The 22,330-nt window shown below is 46.0% G+C and overlaps 1 protein-coding gene across 1 annotated transcript in view; it reads right to left on the bottom strand.

Moving 5' to 3' along the window:
- Positions 1–3,489: 3,489 nt before the first annotated feature.
- LOC311247660 (aldo-keto reductase family 1 member B1-like) overlaps positions 3,490–22,330 on the bottom strand; it is a 35,709-nt gene continuing 16,868 nt past the window's right edge. Inside the window, exons 8-10 of the mRNA XM_084338672.1 lie at positions 14,489–14,572; positions 5,249–5,331; positions 3,490–4,769 (exon numbers count right to left, since the gene is read on the bottom strand). Coding sequence (XP_084194798.1) covers positions 4,727–4,769; positions 5,249–5,331; positions 14,489–14,572 — 210 coding nt within the window. The 3' untranslated portion in view covers positions 3,490–4,726. The remainder of the gene's footprint in view (positions 4,770–5,248; positions 5,332–14,488; positions 14,573–22,330) is intronic.

Raw genomic sequence — 22,330 nt, 5'->3', positions numbered from 1 at the left:
CTCTTTGACGAGGCAGTTGGTCCATGCTCGGATCAGCTGCGGCCGTCAGAGCGTTCTTCTCCTGGGGTTGGTTGTCTCGGCAACCCTGATCTCCGTGATTCTCCAAGCTGGGAGCGCTTGATTCCGTCTCGGCGGAGTCTGGTGGTTGCCAAGGCAACTCTTCTCCGCGATTTCCTGACGCAGCGCGGGGGCGCTCGTTTTCCGCCTCAGGATCGTCTTCCCAGCGTCTCTCTCTCTTCTCCTCCTGCCACAGTGCCTTAAAACCCTGCTGGACCCGCCTCCCACAAACGTCCTCCCTATGACGCTCACAACTGGCTCATCCAATCACGGTTCTGTGGCTAGTTTGATAACTGGGGAAGTTTGGTTCAGACACTCCTCCTCCCCGTATCAGAGGAGATTAATTTTATCCTGGTTAAACAGTACACGTATCAATTCCACCATAGCCACATACAGGGCCGCCTGGGAGAAATGCGAGGCCCTGTGCGAGATTTAACGCGAGGCCCCCCCCCCCCCCCCCCCCCAAAGGTAAAAAAAAAAAAAAAAAATATATATATATATATATATATATTTTTTTTTTTTTTTTTTTTTTTATATATACAGTCAACATATTCTTAAATAATAGCGCTGCCCGAGGCGGGGCATGATACAGTCAACATATAGCAAAAGAGAGAGCGAGAGAGAGCTCCCGTTCTACAGTCAATATACAGTGTACAGAGAGAGAGAGAACATGTGTTTGTCATGTGTGTGTGTGTTAGAGAGAGACTAGAGCATGTATGACAGATTCAAAAGGACAAAGGTCAAAAGAGAGAGAGAGAGAGAGAGAGAGAGAGACACATTGGAAAGAAATTGAAATGCTATTTGGCCCTAAACAGAGAGTACACAGTGGCAGAATACCTGAGCACTGTGACTGAAGATCCTTGAGCACAGCCTAGCCATCGAGAAAGGCCGCCATAGGCAGACTGTGTGTGTTAGAAAGAGAGAGAGAGAGAGAGAGAGAACATGTGTGTTTGTCATGTGTGTGTGTGTTAGAGACTAGAGCATGTATGACAGATTCAAAAGGACAAAGATCAACACTTAAATCCAACAAGAAGAGCAGGGTATACCAGAGAAACCAAAGCAAGGAGCCAATGGCCGACATCAGCTAAATAGGCTAGCCAGGTACTCTGTGACACCAGGCCACACACAGCTTTGGCCAATGGCCCAACGCTACACAAGCTACACAAGCTACACAAGCTACACAAGCTACACCATTCACACACAGCACATGTCGTATCTCCAAATGTTGTGAAGTAGCATATGTTTTGCCTGGAAAAAAACATTGTTATTAACAAAACATTCGGGAGGGGAAGGAAGTAAGAGTGGGGTAATGTCATGACATTTTCATTAATCTTAGTTACCTGCACGAGGGCGCAGGGCGAAAGGCCGCGCAACACAGGTCTCCACGTTGACGAAAGGCCTCAGCGCGCCTCCCTCCACCTTCGCTCCCCACCCCTCCCTCCTGGTATAGTACGGGGGGCCACGGCTCCGGCCGAGGAGACTGGGTGTGGGGAGGACGTGGTGGGCCGACAGCCAGCCAGCCAGCCCACACATGGCGTCTGGCTAACAGTTAGCTCAATCAGGCACGTGGCTCTATGTAGCTGCATACAGCCAGGTGCTCTCACCACCAGCAGGCACACACCGTTAGCGTTAGCTACTAGTAGTATTAGCTACAGTAGTCGACCAGTTTGGCTCCAGAGAGAGAAAGACAGATCCACGGCGGGTATATAATAATATGTTGACTCACGGTCACTCACCATAACGCAGTATCAACGTCACGTGGAAGGAGACTTTCTTGGCCCCACGGTGTAATTTCTTCTTCTTCTTCTTCGAGTACTTTCCGGCAGACTGGACACCTTTCGGCGTATTGCTTCTTTTGAAAAGACATCCACTCGCCTCGCCTCGCTCCTCTGGATAGGTTAGCCGTTAGCTAAGCTAGCTACTAGCCGGCGACAGCATCATGGCGACTTGGCCCACGGTGTAATTCTTCTTCTTCTTCTTCTTCGAGTACTTTCCGGCAGACTGGACACCTTTCGGCATATTGCTGCCTAACAGATTTATCTGCTCACAAGTTCTCTTCTCCTTCTTTTGAAAAGACATCCACTCGCCTCGCTCCTCTGAATAGCGCTGAATTATCTACCTCGTGTGTCTTCTTCTTCTATTTGGTATTACGGCGGTCGGCGGACGGGCCGGAAACACTATCCTAAAATCTGTAGAGCAGCAAATCCGCAGAAACCGGAAAACTGCAGTCTGCAGAGCCAGGAAGTCAGACACATTCTACAAACGTGTCTAATGTGAAATATATAAGCATATAAGCAAAACTAGATTTTAGGTCTGTGATGAAAAAGGGCCTCGCGGGAAGGGGGGCATCGCAAAAAAATAAAAAAAAAATAATAAAAAATAATAAAAAAAATAAATGAAAAATATTTTTTTTTTATTTTTATTTTTTTTTTTTTTTGCGAGGCCCCCCTTCCCGCGAGGCCCTGTGCGACCGCACTGCTCGCACACCCCCTGAGGCGGCCCTGGCCACATATATATTGTTTGGTAATTTTCAAAGACCAACCCCTCGCTTCTTTTATTAGTGTTTGTACCTGCTATTATACCTGAAAAAGACTTTATCAGATTAATTACAATCATGTGGTTATTGTAATTTCTAACTTTACATTTTAGACTATAAATATTTTAGCCTTGCCATAGATATTGACTTGTTGGCCTATATGCATTGTTAATTGAAGACACTTTTCAGTAAGTTAAGGAGTGGTCTCCTATATGGTTTTCATCCTGTGGTCTCAGTACATCTGTATGAAACGATCACCCTTCCTCACTGTGGGGCTGTGTAGTCATAAAATATCTTCTAAACCTTACACAAACACGTTTTTCTGCTGGTCTCAGCTTATTTGAAGGCTATCCACATTTGTCCTTCCCTGACCTAATAACTAATTAACTTTCACAAATAACATGCAACTCCGTTACAGCTCTTACCAAGGCTGAGTTTTACAATTCTTGCCATCCGTATGGCAATGTTTAACCTAAGTCCATTTTTAGAGGTAATCTGACCTCCCTCAGCTGTATTCAGTGTTTCCCCTCCGTACATCTCAAGGTAGCTTTTGGCCATCTGTCACCATTTAGACTGAGGCCAGTTAACAGCCTTCTTGTTGACTCAAATGTATGGTTAACCTAACAGGTGATTTGGCATGGCTGTGAGTCTCTATTTTCTAAGAGAAAATAACCTAGTTCTTTGCTATTTCATATATGTGCATAATTTCTATTGTTTAATTTACAGGTTTTATTTAGATAAATATACGACACTGGCAAGAATGTAGAAAACAAGTTTTGGAACTGTGTGAGACGTCGTGTAATTTTACACCAGTGGTCGGGACACACTGACTAAATCACAGTCACACAATGCTACAAAGAATGGTGTAAAGACATTTTATTGTTAACATTACACTGTTGAGTTTATGCAGGCTCAGGTAACATTTTATAACAACATTTCACATACTGTATTTTTGACAATAAAAAGCATAATATTACATTTATTTTTAAAGGTACATAGCCGCTCCTGGTCTGGAGAAATTATTGTTTAATGTGGAGAGAGAAAAAGTACGACCCCAAGTTTAACTTGAAGCTTGCGCTTGAAGCACTTGAGTTTGGCACTGTCAGGCTGCGGTTACACTAATGGCCAGTTTTCGTTTCGTTTTCAGGGTCAGTTTCGCTTTTCAGAACGCAACATAATGGCAGGCAAGTTAGACATTGTTTTTGCCTCCTGAGCACAGTGATGTATATACATGTAGTACAATGCCAAAGCAGTAGGTGGCGATGTAGTTCAAACATGAAGGCCATTTGCAACCAATCAGAAAAGTTGAATGTACCAATACACTTCCTGCTCAAAATCAACAATCCACCATCTTTAAATGCCTCGCGTGATCCATTTAGCCAACGTAGCATTTATTTTTCAGCAAAAAAAGTGCAATAAACAAAACGGATACATTCACTGTGTGTTCTGCCTCTCATTTGTTGATGAAACAAAACTAACATCAACACAATTGACCACCAAGAGCTTAGTCTCACAAAAAGATCGTCGCCGATTTTGTTAGCTTACGTGCTAACGTGATAGGGATATGCCATTATAACAGTATAGCATTGCGGCTAGCAGCTTGGTAACGTTAATGCTAGCAGAATGAATGGATGTAAACTTTATTTAACAGATTGCAGAATGGGTAAAATACAAAACGGCGTTTCTTTTTAACTTGGACAGCAAACGTAATCATTCAGCAACAAAAACGTTGCTGTATTCACCAGTGTAACCATGGCCTTAGATGACCTGGGAGTGTTCCCCTTTGCTGGCTTTGCTGTACACAAGTCACTTTGGATAAAAGCGTTAGCCAAATTACTATGTAAACGCAGCTTGAACACTCCCCCCCCCCCCCCCCCCAGAAGGGGCCTGGAGGGACTTTGTTTTTCTCCTCTGCTCAAACAAATTTTACTGGTTTGACTTAACCACTGTGTCCTGGCTCTCTCCGAGAAGACCGGAGGACTTCTTGTCAAAACAAACTAAATCTGGGTAACCAAACCAACAGTAAATTAGTGTGAATGGGGGCTTTGCAGCAAAACAATTTAAATAAAAAGCAGTGGAATGTCAGTCGGTGGGTCAAGGGAGGTCAGGGTGTCATGTACCCCACCTTCCTTGTCAGTATTCAGCATGCAGGGGGAAGTCTTTGTGCTTGTTGCCCCTGCAGAGAAGAGGGAGCATGTTAGTCAGTGGCTCTATAAGCAACAACATTGTTCTCTGCCTTTATTGATCATCATGAACAACAACTCCTCTCCATTGTTTCTCTCAAATAACTCTCTCTCTCCGTCTCTCCCGCCCCTGTCTCTTTCTCTCCCTCACTATCTTTCTTCTGCTCTCTTCCCCATCTCTTTCTCCCCTCCCTATTTCCCTCTCACTCTCTCCCTCTATTTCTCTCCCCCTCTCTTACTTTCTCCTCCCTCTCTGTCCCCCATCTCTTTCTCTCCCCCCTTTTTCTCTATCACTCTACCCCTCTTTCTCTATCTCTCCTCTCGCTTCCCCTATATCTCCCTCTCTAACTTTCTCCTCCCTCTCTCTCTCCCCCATCCCCCTTTCCCTCTCTCACTCTTTCTCTATCTCTTTCTTTCTCTCCCCCTCACTCTCTTTATGTCTCCCCCTCTTTCCCCCCACCCTCTCTCTCACCAGTCCATGGGGAACCCTCTCCAGTTTCTGTTGAAGGTCAGTATAGTCGCCATGTCCGCTTCACTCAACTCAAAGTCAAACACCTGAGAGACAAAGACAGAATCACTGAGCCAGTCATGAACCCAAGAAGACCCCATAGTTGTCCTGTGTTAATTTCATTCACAAAAAAGTTTTGCAAACCAGGGCCCTGTTTCATGTACGTGGTTCAACTAAGTCGATCAACATGTCCATTATCCAGCTTCAGTTAACCCGATGTTCAAAGCCGGGATTTTCCTGTTTCACAAAGGAGGATTCAGTCTCGTTAACTCAAGCCAGACTTGAGAGTCAGGCTCAAGTCAGGCTAGATGCGCGCTCCCGTTTTAGGTGGAAAGCCAGCACGTATCGATGGCAGAGACCCTGATTCTCAACGGCATTGATTGATTAATTGATTTAAGACTTTATTGACAGATTGCAATAGGCTCAATCGCCTCGCCGACAAGTTAAATGCGTTATCTATAGGCTAATTCTAAGTCCCTCATTACCTCAATCAATCAGATTATATTTCTTTAAACTTGCCTGCTGGATTGAATAATCAAATGAGATCTTGCTAGCGAAAATTATTAGTTAACTGTTATACAGAATTACGATACGGCTCTCTTACCCATTGATTGATGTATAGTCAATCTTTTACTTATCTTCTCTGTGGTGTAACGGGTTCTTCTTTTGACTTTCACACGGACGACCGGGGTTCAAGGCCCTAGTCTTTTCCTTCTTTTTGCAATATAGGAATAATTCAATTTGGTGCACGTTGAGAGCTATATAAAGAATGACATCCTCAATGCATGTAGATTTATAATATTTTAACTTAAAACCAGGCTACTTTGGCGTATAATCATTAATATTATATTCAAAAAAATCATATTGGAAACACGGGGATTTGAACCCCGGTCGCTGAATTGGCAGGCATGAGCACTACCGCTGGGCCACTGGGCCAGATGGGATAAATTCATTGTTTATACATTAATGAACGAGAGACCCGTGTTTAGAATATCCGTTGTTTTGAATGAAGTTTATCTCTTTATCCTCATTCATTAATGTGACGTCAACGGCTCATTCAATTTCTCAAATCCGTCAAACAGCGCATCTCATCAGACATCTTAATCCCAGTTACAATTAAAATAACCACATCATGTGTACATCGCACGAGCGAGCGCCACCGTCGCCACGGTATATATAACGTGCATTATTTAGGACAAAGTGAATTTAATATCAGCATTTTGGGTCTATTTTACATTTCAAAAGCCCCCTCTGGAAGAATGGAGCACAAAAACGTAATTCAGAATGGTATAATGCAGATCGTAGACTGTGGGAATAGTTTCAGGAAACGGGCTGTCACTTCTTTGCGGGGGCGTGGCGATAGTTCAGGCTAACTTGAACTTGAACTCTGCTTTCGAGCAGGCTCAAACTTTTGGATATGTTGTCATGGTGATTTGGGAAATCCACGTACATGAAATCGGAAAGTCAGGCTAACACAGTTATCCAGCTAAAGTTATCCGGCTAACTCGGTTATCCCGGTACATGGAACGGGGCCCTGAAGAAATTTATTGTTTTGTAGTTATTTTTCGTATAGCTTTGCACTCTGCTCTATTGGAACTGTCCCTTTAATCATATGCTATCATAAAAACTTTCAACCACATGCACGCTCCTCACCTGCCTGGCCACGCCCACATCCGCTCACACATAAGCGGGCCATGGCCATACTACCAGCTCCTTCCCTACTTTCACCACGTGAAGTCCGTGTATAGCACCTCTTCAAGTTCAGTGCTTTAAAGTAGTTAGTTTAGTTATAGGAGCTGTGTTGTCTTTTGTTTCTCCCTCTCTCACTAATTTACGGGAGAAAGAAAGGATAATGTCGTCACCACTGGAGAGTCTAGAGGATTATTCTGACCTCCACCGGCGCTTCACATTTGGGCTTCCTCGGGGCGTAGTGGGGCTTGCCTGCTCCACGGTTGTGGCAGGCAGGTGAGCCTCAGAGGCGCCCGGAGGGGAGTGCGCGTCGCTGGGCAGTTCCCCCACCAGCGTTGCTCTCCAGCTGTGCAGCTGGATACTGTTGCCGCGAGAGGCAGTCGACTGGCCGACGGTCTCTCTGGGTGGGTGGTGTCTTGCGACGCGGGCTCTCCGCCTCTGTTCGATCACGTCAATTGGCGGTGAACGGTGGGGGCGGACGGTCTAAACAGATGTGTCAGTTGTGCGGGTCGGCTGCTCAAGCATACGGCCCCGCAGAACAGCCGGCTCCAAGCGAGGATTCCTCCGTTACCTCTCCATCACGTCCGAGATACAGGCCTGGCCGTTAGCTTTTAGCTAGCCGTTAGCCGGTAACGTCCTATGGACAATTGGGATTGCGTGGAGGGGATGGGGGGTTCTTGTTTGACGCCCCACGAAAACAGAGGCTTTGTTTTCCTGGGAGCCCCGATTCCGAGTCTGGGTTAGAGTCCCAAGTCTCTGAGGAGGGATGCCCTCTGCCATCCGCACTGGACGTTGGCCCCCGCCTTTCAAAAAGAAAGTGGGTTGTGCTTCCCGGCGCGAGGGGTGCGAGCTTGCGTGTTATTTAGCCCGAGCTCAAGGCGGCAGCAGCCCGCATAAAACGGGGCTTCGCTGCCAACGCCACTCTATCTCTGGCAACGCCGTCCTGTGAGGGAGGCGGGTGTTGTCTGCCCTTTTTCTCTTTGGGCTAAAGAAGAGGCAGTCGGCTGTCTGAAGTGATCAGGCCTTCATCGCTATTCCTCACATTACACAGCTTCAGTAGTAGCCGGTAGCTAACAGTGGGCCTGTGAGAGCTAGCCGTTAGCTTGCTGCTGCATTATCCGGTAGCTAACGGTGGGCCGGTGAAGGCTAGCCGTTAGCTTGGTGCTAACCATCAGCCTGGAGTTAGCGTTAGCTTGTTGCTAACCATTGGCGTTAGCCGTGGGGAGGTAGCGGGCCCTGAACACTCTGATTCTGCGTCATCTCTGGCAGAAGATGTCGTAAGCCTGCACCATGGCCGGCCGCAGGATGTGGGCGAAACGCCGGAGCGGGACTCCAGCCGTCGCCACTTCTGGCCCCGTCAGCAGGAGGCCTCGTCAACGAGGTGGACCAGCCATTGTTGCGGCCATTCGTCCTGCGTCCGGGGGTCAGGTAAGATGTTACCGCTATGCCCCACTCTCCCCCCCCCCCCCAAAATGTTTTTGGTTAATAACACAAAGGGTCCCTCCTAGGGGGGATGTTTTTGTTTAACAAAACGTGTGTTTACTTCACTGTATTTTGGGGGATACGACGTGTGCTCAGGGAGTTTCAGAGCCTCCTCAGAGAGTGTCAGAGCCTCCTCCTCAGGGAGTTTCGGAGCCTCCTCAGAGAGTTTCAGACCCTCCTCAGAGAGTTTCAGAGCCTCCTCAGAGAGTTTCAGAGCCTCCCTCTCAGTGAGAGAGCCTCCTCAGAGGAGCCTTCTCCTCAGAGAGTCTTAGTCTACTTAGTCCAATTGTTACATGAACCTTTTTCAATTGTTTTACTCACGTTGAGGTCTCTCTGGGAAAACCGCTGTCTTCCCCTCTTACATAAAGAGCAGAATTGACGTGGTTGTTATTCCCAGGCTCATGAGAGCCTGTGTCTGTGTCTCTAGTACCGGCTTCCTGCTGCTCGTCCCAGACAGCGAGGGGAAACATTGTGGGGCTCTTTCTTGTTAGAAATTCGCCGTCACTGTTCTCAGGTTCTTTACGAGCATACACGCTGTTTCATAAATCAGCGTTTGGTCTTACGAGACCGATCAGCGCTGGCCCAGGGTGTTTTTCAATGATTGAATCCGCTTTTTGGGACCGGCGCGCCTTGGTTGCCCAACATCATAAAAACTGCGTTTTTTATGCGGCCGGCTAGGAAGGAGATTTTTGTCTCTACCGAGCGCCAGTGCACTAGGTTAGACTTGAGGACTCACGTGCATCTCCGGGGGGAGATGACGGAGTAGATCAAACATTGGCAGGGGGTTTTCACGCCCGTTTGGTGGCCACCGGGAGCAGTGCGTTCGCGTACTGACCGTCTTGGTGGCGCCCTCTGTGATGTTTTGGATCGACATGCGTACCTACCCCCCTCTTAGGACTGGGTGCGGCGGCGTGACAAGGGCACGGGACTTGTCCCCGTCGCGCTGGACCGGATCAGTTTAACTCATTGTCCGCCGGGGCGCAGACAAGTTCTGGTACCCCGAAGGACCCTGAGCTTTTCCGGGGGGGAAAATGCCAGGGCGGGCCGGACGTCACAGGGGTTGATGTCATGAATGTGTGTGTCATATAGGTGCCACTACGAGTTGCCCTTAAGAGTGGTGTGCATTGGTCCATACTATGTTGTACCTTTTTGCACAATGTTAGGTGGGTTGGTCCTTCTCTGTTCATTTTCACCCCTCCCCCCCTGCTAAACCGGGGATGGGAGGGGGCTGTTGGGGAGGCTGCTTCTGTCAACTCCTCTATGCATCCCTGTGTAGGTCCCGGTCCTCCAGGCCCAGGTCGGGCCTTGCCCTTGTTGACCTGTTGGCCTGGGTTAACCCTTTTTAAACCTGAAATGCCTTGAACTGCATTGTATAGCCTGTGTATATGCGCAGTTATGTTTCCGGGGTTTCTTAATGGGTTAAGGGAGCAACCATTTTCTGTTAATAAACATAGGGGGGTGGTTGTCTCCCCGGTGTGTTGGTAGCAGAGTCGACTCTCTGGTTGAGCCCGGGTCTGACCCCGGCTGCCCCAGAGTATGCCCCTGCATGTTTTGTGACGTCTGCCAATTGTGTCAAACTCTTTCTCTGAACCTCGACCCCGCGGGATTAATAAATTGGCAGGGTCATGGTTCGTGGTGGAATCTGTTCGCTGGTGGAGTTGGCTAACTCCGACTCCGCGAGGTTCGTGGCCCCATGAGATTGTGACATGGTGCACGGCATACCGAACACCCTTTCCGCCGGGATACTGTTCTTACAGTAAGCCCCTTAGGCGCCTGTCTAGTCTGCAGTGCTCCGGGCGCAGGTCGAGTTCTGCTCTTAAGACCTGTCTCTCCGGCGCGCCAGCTGGCCCCACGACATTGTGGGGGGGAAGCCTCCTTGTGACGCTTCGAAGCGGCGTGCCAGGGGTAGAAGGGCCTTCACCTATTTTAGGCCCTGTCCGATACGCTGGCGATGTGGGGGGGTGTCACCAGTGACCGTCTGGTGGGGTCTCGATGCCACGGCCTCGTTGACCTGACCAGGCCCCTTTTTCAGGGGATCCTAGCCCCCAGGATGTGGCCTGGGGCTGGGACCTCCTCCGTGCCCCGCTGCTACGGCCTTGCCACAGGGTTGGGGCTTTTTGACTCCGACCCCGCGATGTCGGGGGCTGTGACTGTTTTTTTTGCTTCACGTCCATTCCCTGGTGGCGTGCGGGATGCGCATCCGAGTAGTCGCGGGCCCTTCTATACAAAGGTAAGTCCCACGGTCTGCTCACCCTGTGCGTTTGAGGTACTGTTCCCTCTTCGCACAGTTCGGGTCCGGTCTCCCTCCCGGCCCTCGCTAGGGGGGGGGGGGGGGGTCCGGATCCTCCCCGGTATTCTGATGGTTGTAGGGGACCTCAGCGGGTACATCTGTCTGGCTTTCCGCTCTGCTCCACTCTTGTGTTCTAATAGAGCAGAGCGCAAAGCTATACGAAAAATAATGAAGGTTATCCTATAACCCTAGTTATAGCGAACGCTCTGCTCTGACTCACTGAGGACACCACGTGTCTTCCGTTTCGGCGGTGAAAGACTGGGGAAGGAGCTGGTAGTATGGCCATGGCAGGTGAGGAGCGTGCATGTGGTTGAAAGTTTTCATGATAGCATAATTAAAGGGACAGTTCCAATAGAGCAGAGCGCTCGCTATACTCATATAACTAGGGTTATAGGATAACCTTCGTTCTTTTGTATTTTATTTTTTTATTATTTTTTAAACAAACACATAAACAAACATGACAACACACGATAAGATATACAAGCATTAGTTGTCAGTGCACATCCAATGAAATCACATTTTAGTTAATTGTCTTATATAGGATATACCCTTAATACCTGTTATCTAAAAACCTACACACATATGCTCCAGCTCGTACCCCCCCCTTCCGGACCCCCCATTGGATAATCCATCCATTTTCCCTCGCTCCTAACCAGACATTACCATTATATGCTAGCTTTTATTTTCTCCACCACTTCTAACCACAATGTCATTTTGGATTCATTGAGACCCAAAATTCTTGCTGTAGATATTTATTGATAGATCACATCGAGATATGTAATAATCCAGACCTTTCGGCAATTTTTTTCCGGTTGGAACCATCGTGATGCTATCAGCTTTTTAGCCACTGTGATACCCGATAAAACCAATCTCTTTAGCTGTGGATGTACTGCACACTCAAAAACATCATTCAGCAGTAGTACAGAGAGGTGTACAGGTATATTCCAAGTTAAGAGATTTGATAGTTGCTGGGTCACCTCTTTCCAGAATATCTTAACTGGTGGGCAGTCCCAGTACATGTGCATAAATGTCCCCTTGTCCCCATTTGTACATAAGGAGCATTTGGAGTCTTGTATAAGACCAATTTTTTTCAGTCTTATAGGAGTCAAGTATGTCCTGTGAATATAGTTAAGATTGATTTGTTGATGGTCCGGGTTCCTTGATGTTGATGTGAATCGAATATTTGCCCAGGCTTCTTGCCAATCAAAATCACTTTCCAGGTCCGGATCCTCCCCGGTATTCTGATGGTTGTAGGGGACCTCAGCGGGTACATCTGTCTGGCTTTCCGCTCTGCTCCACTCTTGTGTTCTAATAGAGCAGAGCGCAAAGCTATACGAAAAAAAATGAAGGTTATCCTATAACCCTAGTTATAGCGAACGCTCTGCTCTGACTCACTGAGGACACCACGTGTCTTCCGTTTCGGCGGTGAAAGACTGGGGAAGGAGCTGGTAGTATGGCCATGGCAGGTGAGGAGCGTGCATGTGGTTGAAAGTTTTCATGATAGCATAATTAAAGGGACAGTTCCAATAGAGCAGAGCGCTCACTATACTCATATAACTAGGGTTATAGGATAACCTTCGTTCTTTATATAGCAGTAGTTTTCTGCCCCCCCCATCAGTTGTTTAGTGTTTTGGTTTGCTTTAACATCTTGATTGAATGTAGTATTGCAGCAGTATAAATAGGAAATAGGACCTCCTTTCAGTTGCAAGGGAGATCTCAGCAGATCAACATGTTGTTATAACATCCATTGTAATCCTTCAATTTGCCCCATCGTAAGCATTGCAAGTAATGTTTTATCGTTTGCAAGGTTATCTTTCAGTATTGAAGTATATTTGTCGTCGATGGGATGTTTTTATGTTTACCTCTTAACACTTTGGATGCCACGGACGACATAACATGTGTTATCAGCCCGCCCCCTGAATGCCCACGACGACAAATATAGTTTTATTTTTTTATTAGCGATCTGAATTCATATTTCATCAACCGAGTCTACCGTTGGGAAACCAGCCCCATCAGGAGCTCAGATGTGAAAAAAGCGCCCCCTATCGTCTCCCAGATGGTAATGCACCCGTTTGGAATGGACTCAATAAAAATGGATGAGAAAAAGAAAATCCAGAATCCACATTACTTCTCACGCATGTAACCGGAGATGATCCCAGTCATTGTGGACCATCAGAACAGCGTGTAATATGTGTTTACAGTATGTAGCATTGGATCAATAAAAGGATTGATTTTTGGAATGGCGATCAGGAATTGGAATAATCTTTTTGGATACCATCTGATCTCAGGTAAGAAATATATTTTACCAGTCTTAGGATAATCAGACCTGTTTTCACGGAGATATAAGCTTTTCCCCTATGTGTGATATGGCTGTTTGGCTGTGCGAGCGATCAGGAAATATATCAGATCAGATATCAGATCGCCTATATATCATGCATACGTACACATATACTATCGATAATCGAGCGTTTTTTTTTAAACGATTCATAAATAGGCCGAAAAATTTGAACGTTTTTTGTGTATTCTAGAATATTCCGTTTATTATGGAATCTTTTTATTTTCCTTGAAAACGAGGGCTTTTCAAGATGCTATAAAACAGAAATGAACCGATAAAAAAACAATCCGCTTCGACAATGTTCACTGGAAAATTAGTCATTGATAAGTGACGGGCAGATTAGACACATAGCCATAATTTAAAACATATATTAGGCGATATTAACGCTAACATTGAAGTGGATGATGGGCATTCAAGGGGGTAAAAAGGAAAACACGGTCGCCTCTGAAAGTGTTAACAGTTTTGCAAATTTTGCATAAAACGCCTGTCGATTGCATACCCATTGTTGATTGAAAGCTATTCTTGAACCATTTATAGCACATGGATGAGTCTGGCCTCTTTTGAAAGGAAACATTCTGACTTTTCATCCACAACAGGAAGAATCACTCTGAGTGCTACTGTAATAGAGTTACAGGGGTTTGAACACACTGGGGGGGGGGGGGGGGGGGAATGTACTTACGTAAAAAAATCTTTTGCAAACAGAGGCCTCTTACAGACTGAGAGGTATTAGCTGGAAAACGCAATGGGGCCATATACTGAAGTCTTACAGTATCTAGTGCAGGTCCAAAGTTCACAACAATACCACAGAAAATGAGTGTTTTACACATGTTTTTCTAATGGTATGTATAGGTAATATGGCTATCCAAAATGGCCATTGGCCATGCAGGAGATGTCGAACAAGTCTGGACCTTTACACAGAGAGAAAACCATAATCCTGGGAAACATCCCTCAAGTCAAGTATCGTCGTTCCCAGAATTTCATAGGCTACAAAAACGGTCAATCATTTTTAACCGTCAGAGGTGATTGGTCCGGTCACCGGGTTTGGTCTTATAACCCGAAATAGATCGCAGCACATACTGTAATAGGTCAAGTAGGGTGTCAATCCAACAGTGGCCATCTTAGCTTTCAACCGATGTATTGGTTCAGAGACACTAAAATAGTGGGACACCGCCAAACGAGGGCAAATGTGCTGCGATGTGCGACGGCCCGCCCTTCGTAATCATTTTTATTAAAAAGAAAATATTATTCTACATACACATTTTATCTATAGCACCTTCAAGTTAATTTGGTGATGATTTTATTTCCCTTTAAGGTGAATTAAATCCCTCACACTGATTTATACAAGTTATTCTCATACCACCTTTTCATCTGTTTCCATCCACTGGCGATTGCCTGAAGATTGTGTTACCTGGAAATTCTCCCTGATCCGATGAGGACTTTTGGACTTGGGAATGACAATCACGTTCCTCTGGACGTGGAACCGGATGAGAACCTGTAGACAAAAAAAATAAACGTAATCGCTTGACAGGGTCCACCTTTCCTGCTCTGATCGTGTGTAGAGAAGAGACACCTTCCACAGGTCAAAGTGGACTTGACTCTTGTCCTCTACGCTCTCCCAGACCTAGACCATGTGATGGGTTGACTTTGATTTCTGGTTATTATTAGTCTGCCAGAACAATGTCTGACAAAGTCGACCTTTGATCGTTTTTGTCAGTCATGTTTCTAAGTCATTTAGACAAAAAGGTAGTATTTTCCATAGGATTGGTTATCTGACCATAAACCTGCACGGTGACAGTGTCCTCACGTGGATAGGGCCTGGACACTAGAGGGCATTACTTGGGTCACATACAGTATCAGGGCTTTCCCTAAACAATGGTATAGGGGCGCAGTTCCACTGTCAAATGTAATTCACTGAACCCAGCAATTAAAAAACACAAAAAGTGGTCATTCTTTCAGTCTTTAAATAATGCTAGCATTTTCTGGGACCCTCGTGCCAAGCCCAACGGCTTTTTAGGGGGAGACACTTAAACATATATAGTGTCACCCCAAAAAGTGACCAGATGTCCTGTGTCTATCTGAAACCTGGCTGCACAGCTATTCTCCAGCTGCTGCTCTGTCTGTACCTGGGTACAACATGTTCAGAAAAGATAGATCTGAAGGAAAGGGGGAGGTCTGATGTTTTATGTTAAAGACCACATTCGCTGCACCCAGATACACTGGTCCTCCAATAATGAATAAGAATGCATTGGTTTGAAAATCACTCTGTCTCCCCAAATGTCCTTTACCCTCTTGGGGCTGTACCGACCACCTAACTCAAAAGCCTTATTTTTCGACCAGCTTAAAGCTATTCTCAATGACTGTGACCTAAGGAAGCAATCTTAATGGGTGATTTCAACATAAACTGGGAAGACAAACGTGCTAGAAAAACTCTAAAACAAACAATGACCAAACTAGACTTTGTACAGCTGGTTAATCAACCCTTAGGGGTCACGCTGGAGCTTTGAACCCGTCGGCGGACAACAAAATAATTAGAATCCCTCTTAAAGGGCCAACTAGGTTAACACCCACATCAAAGACCCAGATCAATCTAGGGTTTAGTAACAGGCCAGAGAGGATAACAAAATCATAAAATGTTGTCAATGGTAGGGCTACGTGGCGTAGTGGGCAAGGCGCTCGCCACAAATGCGGAGACGCTGGGCTCGCCTGTTCGAGCCCAGCGCTCCACATTGCTTTCAGTTTAGCTGGTCGTTCATACTAATACACATTGGCCGTATTAGGGGGTGGGAAACTGATGGGTGTGGATCGGGCGTTGTGGACAGCGACTCCTACAGGTCGGTTGGTGCGCCAGCGCAGTAGAATCAGGAAGTGTCGGGGGCAGCGTGAGCCTCCCACGCGTTACTCCTCGCCACTGAGAGATCGAGCTGCGCAGGTGAAAAAATGCGACTGCTGTTACCTCAAGTACCGGAGGGGACTTGTGCTATGTATGACTTAGTCCACATTGCAGCCGGCTTGTGGGAGGCAAGAAACAGCGTTCGTGACAGGGGAGGGTTGAATTGGATGATACGAAATTGAGATGGGAGAAAATATATAAAATGGGAGAAAAAGTGGATAAAAAAAAAAAGAATGTTGTCACTGGTCTGTCCAACTATAACCTAACGCTCATATAAAGAAAACTGTCAAGGAATCGATTGAACCTGGCTTCGACAAAAAAGCATATAGCTACTTCAGAATTCCTAGGGCTGACCAAGACGACTTTGATAATACAATAAATTAAATCAATTGGAGTGATGTGCTATCAGGGTTAGATGTGGAAGCAGACAGCCACAATAAATAGCTTTCTCAAAGAAACAAAGTCCAAATGTAGTCAAAAGAGCACCCTCCCCTGGGTAAGCGAAAGGGACCATGCCCTAAAAATAGCTCTAAAAACTAAAATGTGACAAGCGGAGGTTTAAAACCCTGGGAAATAAAGTAAGCAAAGAACTGAGACAGGCTAAGGCATCTCTTTTCATTAACATTATAAATGAGGCAAAGGGTAACTGTAAACTGATCTGGGATAATCTGAAGAAACTGACAGGAAAAGACCATAGAAACAAAAAGCAAAAAGACTAAAACCTAATGTAAACGGCTGCCTAATACAAGACCCACTACAAGTCGCAACAGCTTTTAACAGCTACTTTGTGGATTCTGTTAACCCTTTCACTGCCGCACTAACAAAATGGTTAAACCTTTCACTGCGACACTGCTGGTTTTCACGCTACTTGCTAAAGGCGTTTTACCGACAAAAAACGCTTGGATACAGCTGCGAAACGGGCTGTGTTCTGCAGCTCAAGATGTGGAAGCAGGAGAGCCAGAACTTACACAACATGGCTCTACAAGTGAAAGGCCTCTGAAGAAACTTCAATCCAGGACAGGCTTACCAGCTTTTGTCAGACCTGTACTTCCAGTCTTGTGCATCATTTGCAAGAAAATGGACAAATATGTGACTGAAGGGCAAACGCAAGAGGGACGAATGAATAAATGAATGAAAACTTTATTTAACAGATTGCAGAATGGGTACAATACAGTACGGCTCAATACACACAATTGTTAAGGGGATGCAGACCAGAGAAAGACTTTCGTCTTGTTTACATCAGGGTCCCCCATTTTCAATTCATAGTGACATTTATGAGTACATACACAACATAGGCCTACATGACATCATGACATTTACAGGTATATAGTACTGTTACATTTGTGACATATACGATATGCAAATATACAGTACTGTTACCCATAGATCCTAACAGAGAGTATATACATATGATGGGGAGGAGACTGTACATTAGGAGGGGGTGGGTGGGAGAGAAATATACATACGGTGGGGAGAGAATATATACTTACGGTGGGGAGGGGACTGTCTATTAGGAGGGGGTGGGGATGGGGGGGTTTGGACATTTATGGTGGCCAGTTTCGAATTGCAGCCTCCCGTAGCGGTTTTGAATGTGGGTAGGGATTCACATTCCTTTACAGCTGTGGGTAGGGCGTTCCACATTGATGTGGCATAATTGTGAAACGCGTTTAGTCCCTTGTTTGTGCCGAATCTGGGTTTAAAATGATTTGTTGAGCTCCCTCTGGTGTTGTGGTCGTGGTATTCACTGACCTTTGGGAAGTATTTTGACATGTACATGGGTACCTTAGTCGTATAGTGTATCTTGTAGACCAGGCCCATTGCAAGTTGCTGTACTCTGTCGTCTACTCTAAGCCATCCTAGGTTGTCAAAATGGGCAGGGGTGAGGTGGGTTCTAGGAGTAAGGTCAAGTGGTAGTCTGACCAGTTTGTTTTGTGATGTTTGTAATCTTGTTTTTAGTGCCTTTGAGGTGCTTTGGTACCATGAAGTGCAAGCATAGTCGTAGTACCCTTGAATGAGTGCTCCTGCCAGAGTCTTCAGGGTATTCTTGTTTACCAGAGAGGAGATCCGGTACAAGAATCTATTTCGTTGGTTGACTTTTTTTATTACATTGGATGCCATTTTGTCACAGGAAGGATTTGCCTCTAGAATGGAATCTAGGTATGTAATTTCATCTTTCCTTGTGACAATATTGTCACCCACTGTAACTGAGAAGCCGTCGGTCTTGCTGAGTTTGTTATTTGATCCGAAGAGAATGGACTCTGTTTTACCCAGGTGTAATGATAGTTTGTTATCAGCGAGCCAGGTGCAGATTCTGCCGAGTTCTGAGCTGAGGGTTTTTTCAACCTGTAACTTGTTCTTGTCAGAGACCAGCAGGGCTGAGTCGTCCGCGAACAAGAACAAGTTGCAGTCACAAGCTGACGACATGTAATTTGTATAAATTAGGAACAGTAGCGGTCCTAGTATGCTTCCTTGTGGAACACCACAGCTCACTGTGAGGGACAGCACCTGGCCGTGGGGACAGCGACCGTTCACGCAACATTAACGGCCAATCCTGAAAGAAAGAACAGACCCCCGAATGGCAGAATGGACCGAAAGACCTTTTTGTCCCTTATCCTGCTACTCTCGGGAGACATTCATCTAAACCCAGGCCCGGTCTTGACCAGAACTCAGGCGAGAAGACTTGGTCTGGCAGCGCAAGAAGCGAGGGAGGTTACCATCGCGACCAATATCAACAACTCAACCTGTGGCTACATCCACTGCGCGGACGGCAACTCTTCCCAAATGACGCCGCAGCAGACGAGCACACGTGAGGCAGAGACGAGAGGAGGTGAACCGAGGGTCGAAACCATGACGACCATCCCGACGCGGGATTTAAACATCTCGACGCCCGATAGCCGGCTAGCCAGCGGAGCTAACGGCGAAAACATCCAGGAACAAAGGACTCTGGACCGAGTCCTTTGTTGTACCAGCACGGCGCGGGTCCCGACCCCCCCCTCCCCCCTTCCCACCCACGTCAACAAAGCCCCCCCAACCGGCAACCCCACGGACAAATCGCCTGATAAACTAGCCAACCTAGCCAGGCTGGCTATGTTTACCAGCCCAGGAGAACAAAAGGTTGCCGCCAGAAAAGACAGGACAAAGGACTCCCCCTCCCCACACACCAACACACAGACCTCACGGAGACAACAACAAAGCCCCCCCCCTCCCTCCCCCACAGCAGCACCAGAAGACAGTTACCTGGAACTCGAAGACATCAATAACACAGCTAATAAAAACGGACTACACATCTTTCACCTTAATGTAAACAGCATTAAGCATAAGCTGGACGAATTAAGAAACCTGTTTATGAGCGGTAAGGTAGACATAATATGCTTTACTGAAACTAAACTTGATCCATCTGTAACAGACCCTGAAATAGAAATAGAGAACTATACTATAGTCCGTAATGACAGAAACCAGTATGGAGGTGGTGTTTGTATGTACATACATAAGGACACCAAATTCATTACCCGTACTGACCTTCATCATGAGACAATTGAAACCGTATGGGTGGAAATTTTATTTGAAAGGGCAAAATCTGTTCTAGTCGGCACAATATACAGACCGCCAGATCAAACTGGCTTTTATGATACTCTGGATGTGTGCTTAGCTGGAGCTGAGGATGCGGAAAAAATTCTTATTGGGGATTGGAACACGGATATGCAACAAAAAAATGCACCCGTCTTCAAATCCTTCAATAGGTTTTGTGATCTGCACGGCCTCAGCCAACTAATCACCCAACCCACAAGGATATGTGAATCAACTCAGACTACCATTGACCTCATACTGACCTCTGACAAGTCCAAGATCTCCAGTAAAGGGGTTATAGCATGCGGGTTAAGTGATCATTACATGATATTCTGTACCCGCAAAAAGCTAAAACTAAAGGCTGGCTGTCACAAAACAGTCACATCTAGAGACCTCAAAACCTACTCTAGCGAGGCCTTTAACCTTGAACTGGAGAGTCTGGACTGGTCAGATGAACTCAATGGTACACTGGTTGAAGAAACTTGGCTTGGCTTCAAAACCAAATTTTCATCAATACTAAACAAAATGGCCCCCCTAAGAACCACCAGGGTAAAAAATCGCGCTGAGCCATGGATGCACACTGAAATACTGACCGCTATGAAAGCCAGAGACAAAAAATGCTCTGAGTTTCGTAAAAGTCAGTCAAAGCTTACCAAAAGCACGAGCAGTGAACTCCAAGACCACGTGACTGAACTCAAACTAGAAAGAAACAGACTAAGAAATGACGTAAACTCCATGATCAAAACTGCTAAAAAAAATTTCATCAATGACAAAACCGAGGAAAACAAAAATAAACCATGTGAACTTTGGAAATTACTCAACAATCAACTAGGCTGCAGTAAAAAACTCAAAACCAGGTTCTCAAACATAAACATAAAGACGGACAACACGCTCATCACAGACAAGCTGGATGTAGCCAATTACTTAAACACTTTCTTCACAAACATAGCCACAACACTGGTAAACAAACTACCCTCCCACTCAGGGCAGTATGGGGTAGAACACATAGTAGCATACTACATGAACCTAGGCGTCCACAAAGACGACTTCAAACTGGAAATAGTAACTACAGATGAGGTACTCAAAAAACTGAGCGCCCTCCAACCAAACAAGGCCACTGGCCATGACAACATCCCCTCCAAATTCCTCAGAGACTCAGCAGCAGCCATCACCCCAGTCATCACACACATAATAAACCTCTCCATAAAACAGGGACACGTCCCCAAGGACTTCAAAATTGCGAGAGTAACACCCCTGCACAAAAAGGGCAGCAAATTAGACCCGGGTAACTACCGCCCTGTTTCTATCCTTACATCCATCTCGAAAGTCATGGAAAAAATAGTATACGAACAGATCGAAAAGTACCTCGCGGAAAAAAATCTAATCTACGAATTTCAATCTGGCTTCAGAACATCCCACTCCACTGACACATGCCTTCTCTACTTGAACGACCACATCAAACAAGAGGTGGACGCGGGCAAATACTGCGGCATGGTCATGCTGGACCTACAAAAGGCCTTCGACACTGTCAATCACACCATTCTGATTGACAAGCTAAAAGCAATTGGTTTTGATAGTTTATCAGTGAGCTGGATACAATCCTACCTGGAGGGGAGGGAACAGATGGTGGAAGTAAACGGTACCCTATCCCCCCCCCCTCACAGTGAGCTGTGGTGTTCCACAAGGAAGCATACTAGGACCGCTACTATTCCTAATTTATGCAAATGACATGTCGTCAGCTTGTGACTGCAACTTGTTCCTGTTTGCGGACGACTCAGCCCTGCTGGTCTCTGACAAGAACAAGTTACAGGTTGAAAAAGCCCTCAGCTCGGAACTAGGCAAAATCTGCATATGGCTCGCCGACAACAAACTATCATTACACATGGGCAAAACAGAGTCCATTCTCTTCGGTTCAAATAACAAACTCAGCAAGACCGACGGCTTCTCGGTTACAGTGGGTGACAATATTATCACAAGGAAAGATGAAATTACCTACCTGGGTTCCATCCTAGAGGCTAATCTTTCCTGTGACAAAATGGCATCCAATGTAATAAAAAAAGTCAACCAACGAACGCGATTCTTGTACCGGATCTCCTCTCTGGTAAACAAGAATACCCTGAAGACTCTAGCAGGAGCACTCATTCAAGGGTACTACGACTATGCTTGCACCTCATGGTACCAAAGCACCTCAAAGGCACTAAAAAACAAATTACAAACATCTCAAAACAAGCTAGTCAGACTACTACTTGACCTGACTCCTAGAACCCACCTCACCCCTGCCCACTTTGACAACCTAGGATGGCTTAGAGTAGACGACAGAGTACAGCAACTTGCAATGGGCCTGGTCTACAAGATACACTACGCGACCAAGGTACCCATGTACATGTCAAAATACTTCCCAAAGGTCAGTGAATACCACGATCACAACACCAGAGGGAGCTCCACAAATCATGTAAAACCCAGATTCGGCTCAAACAAGGGACTAAACACGTTTCGCAATTATGCCACATCAATGTGGAACGCCCTACCTAAAGCTGTAAAGGAATGTGAATCACTACCCACCTTCAAAAACACTCTAAAAAAACACCTACGTGAGACTGCAATTCGAAACGTTAGGTTATGACTATAACCAAGTTCTGTTAGTATAGCGACGCTCGGCATCGCTCTCTGCACTATCTCGCATACGTGCACGCGCACTGAATAAAGACCACAATGTACCTTTAATCCCAATATTTGTCTGACCACACCCCTATCAGCTTACCCATATAAGCAGGGGTGGGGCCACCCACTCTC

The sequence above is a fragment of the Notolepis coatsorum genome (genome assembly GCF_963971535.1).
Source record: "Notolepis coatsorum genome assembly, contig: SCAFFOLD_302, whole genome shotgun sequence".
NCBI classification, from domain to species: domain Eukaryota; kingdom Metazoa; phylum Chordata; class Actinopteri; order Aulopiformes; family Paralepididae; genus Notolepis; species Notolepis coatsorum.
Note: the sequence above shows the minus strand (reverse complement) of the source record. Positions and strands in the feature narration are given on the sequence as shown.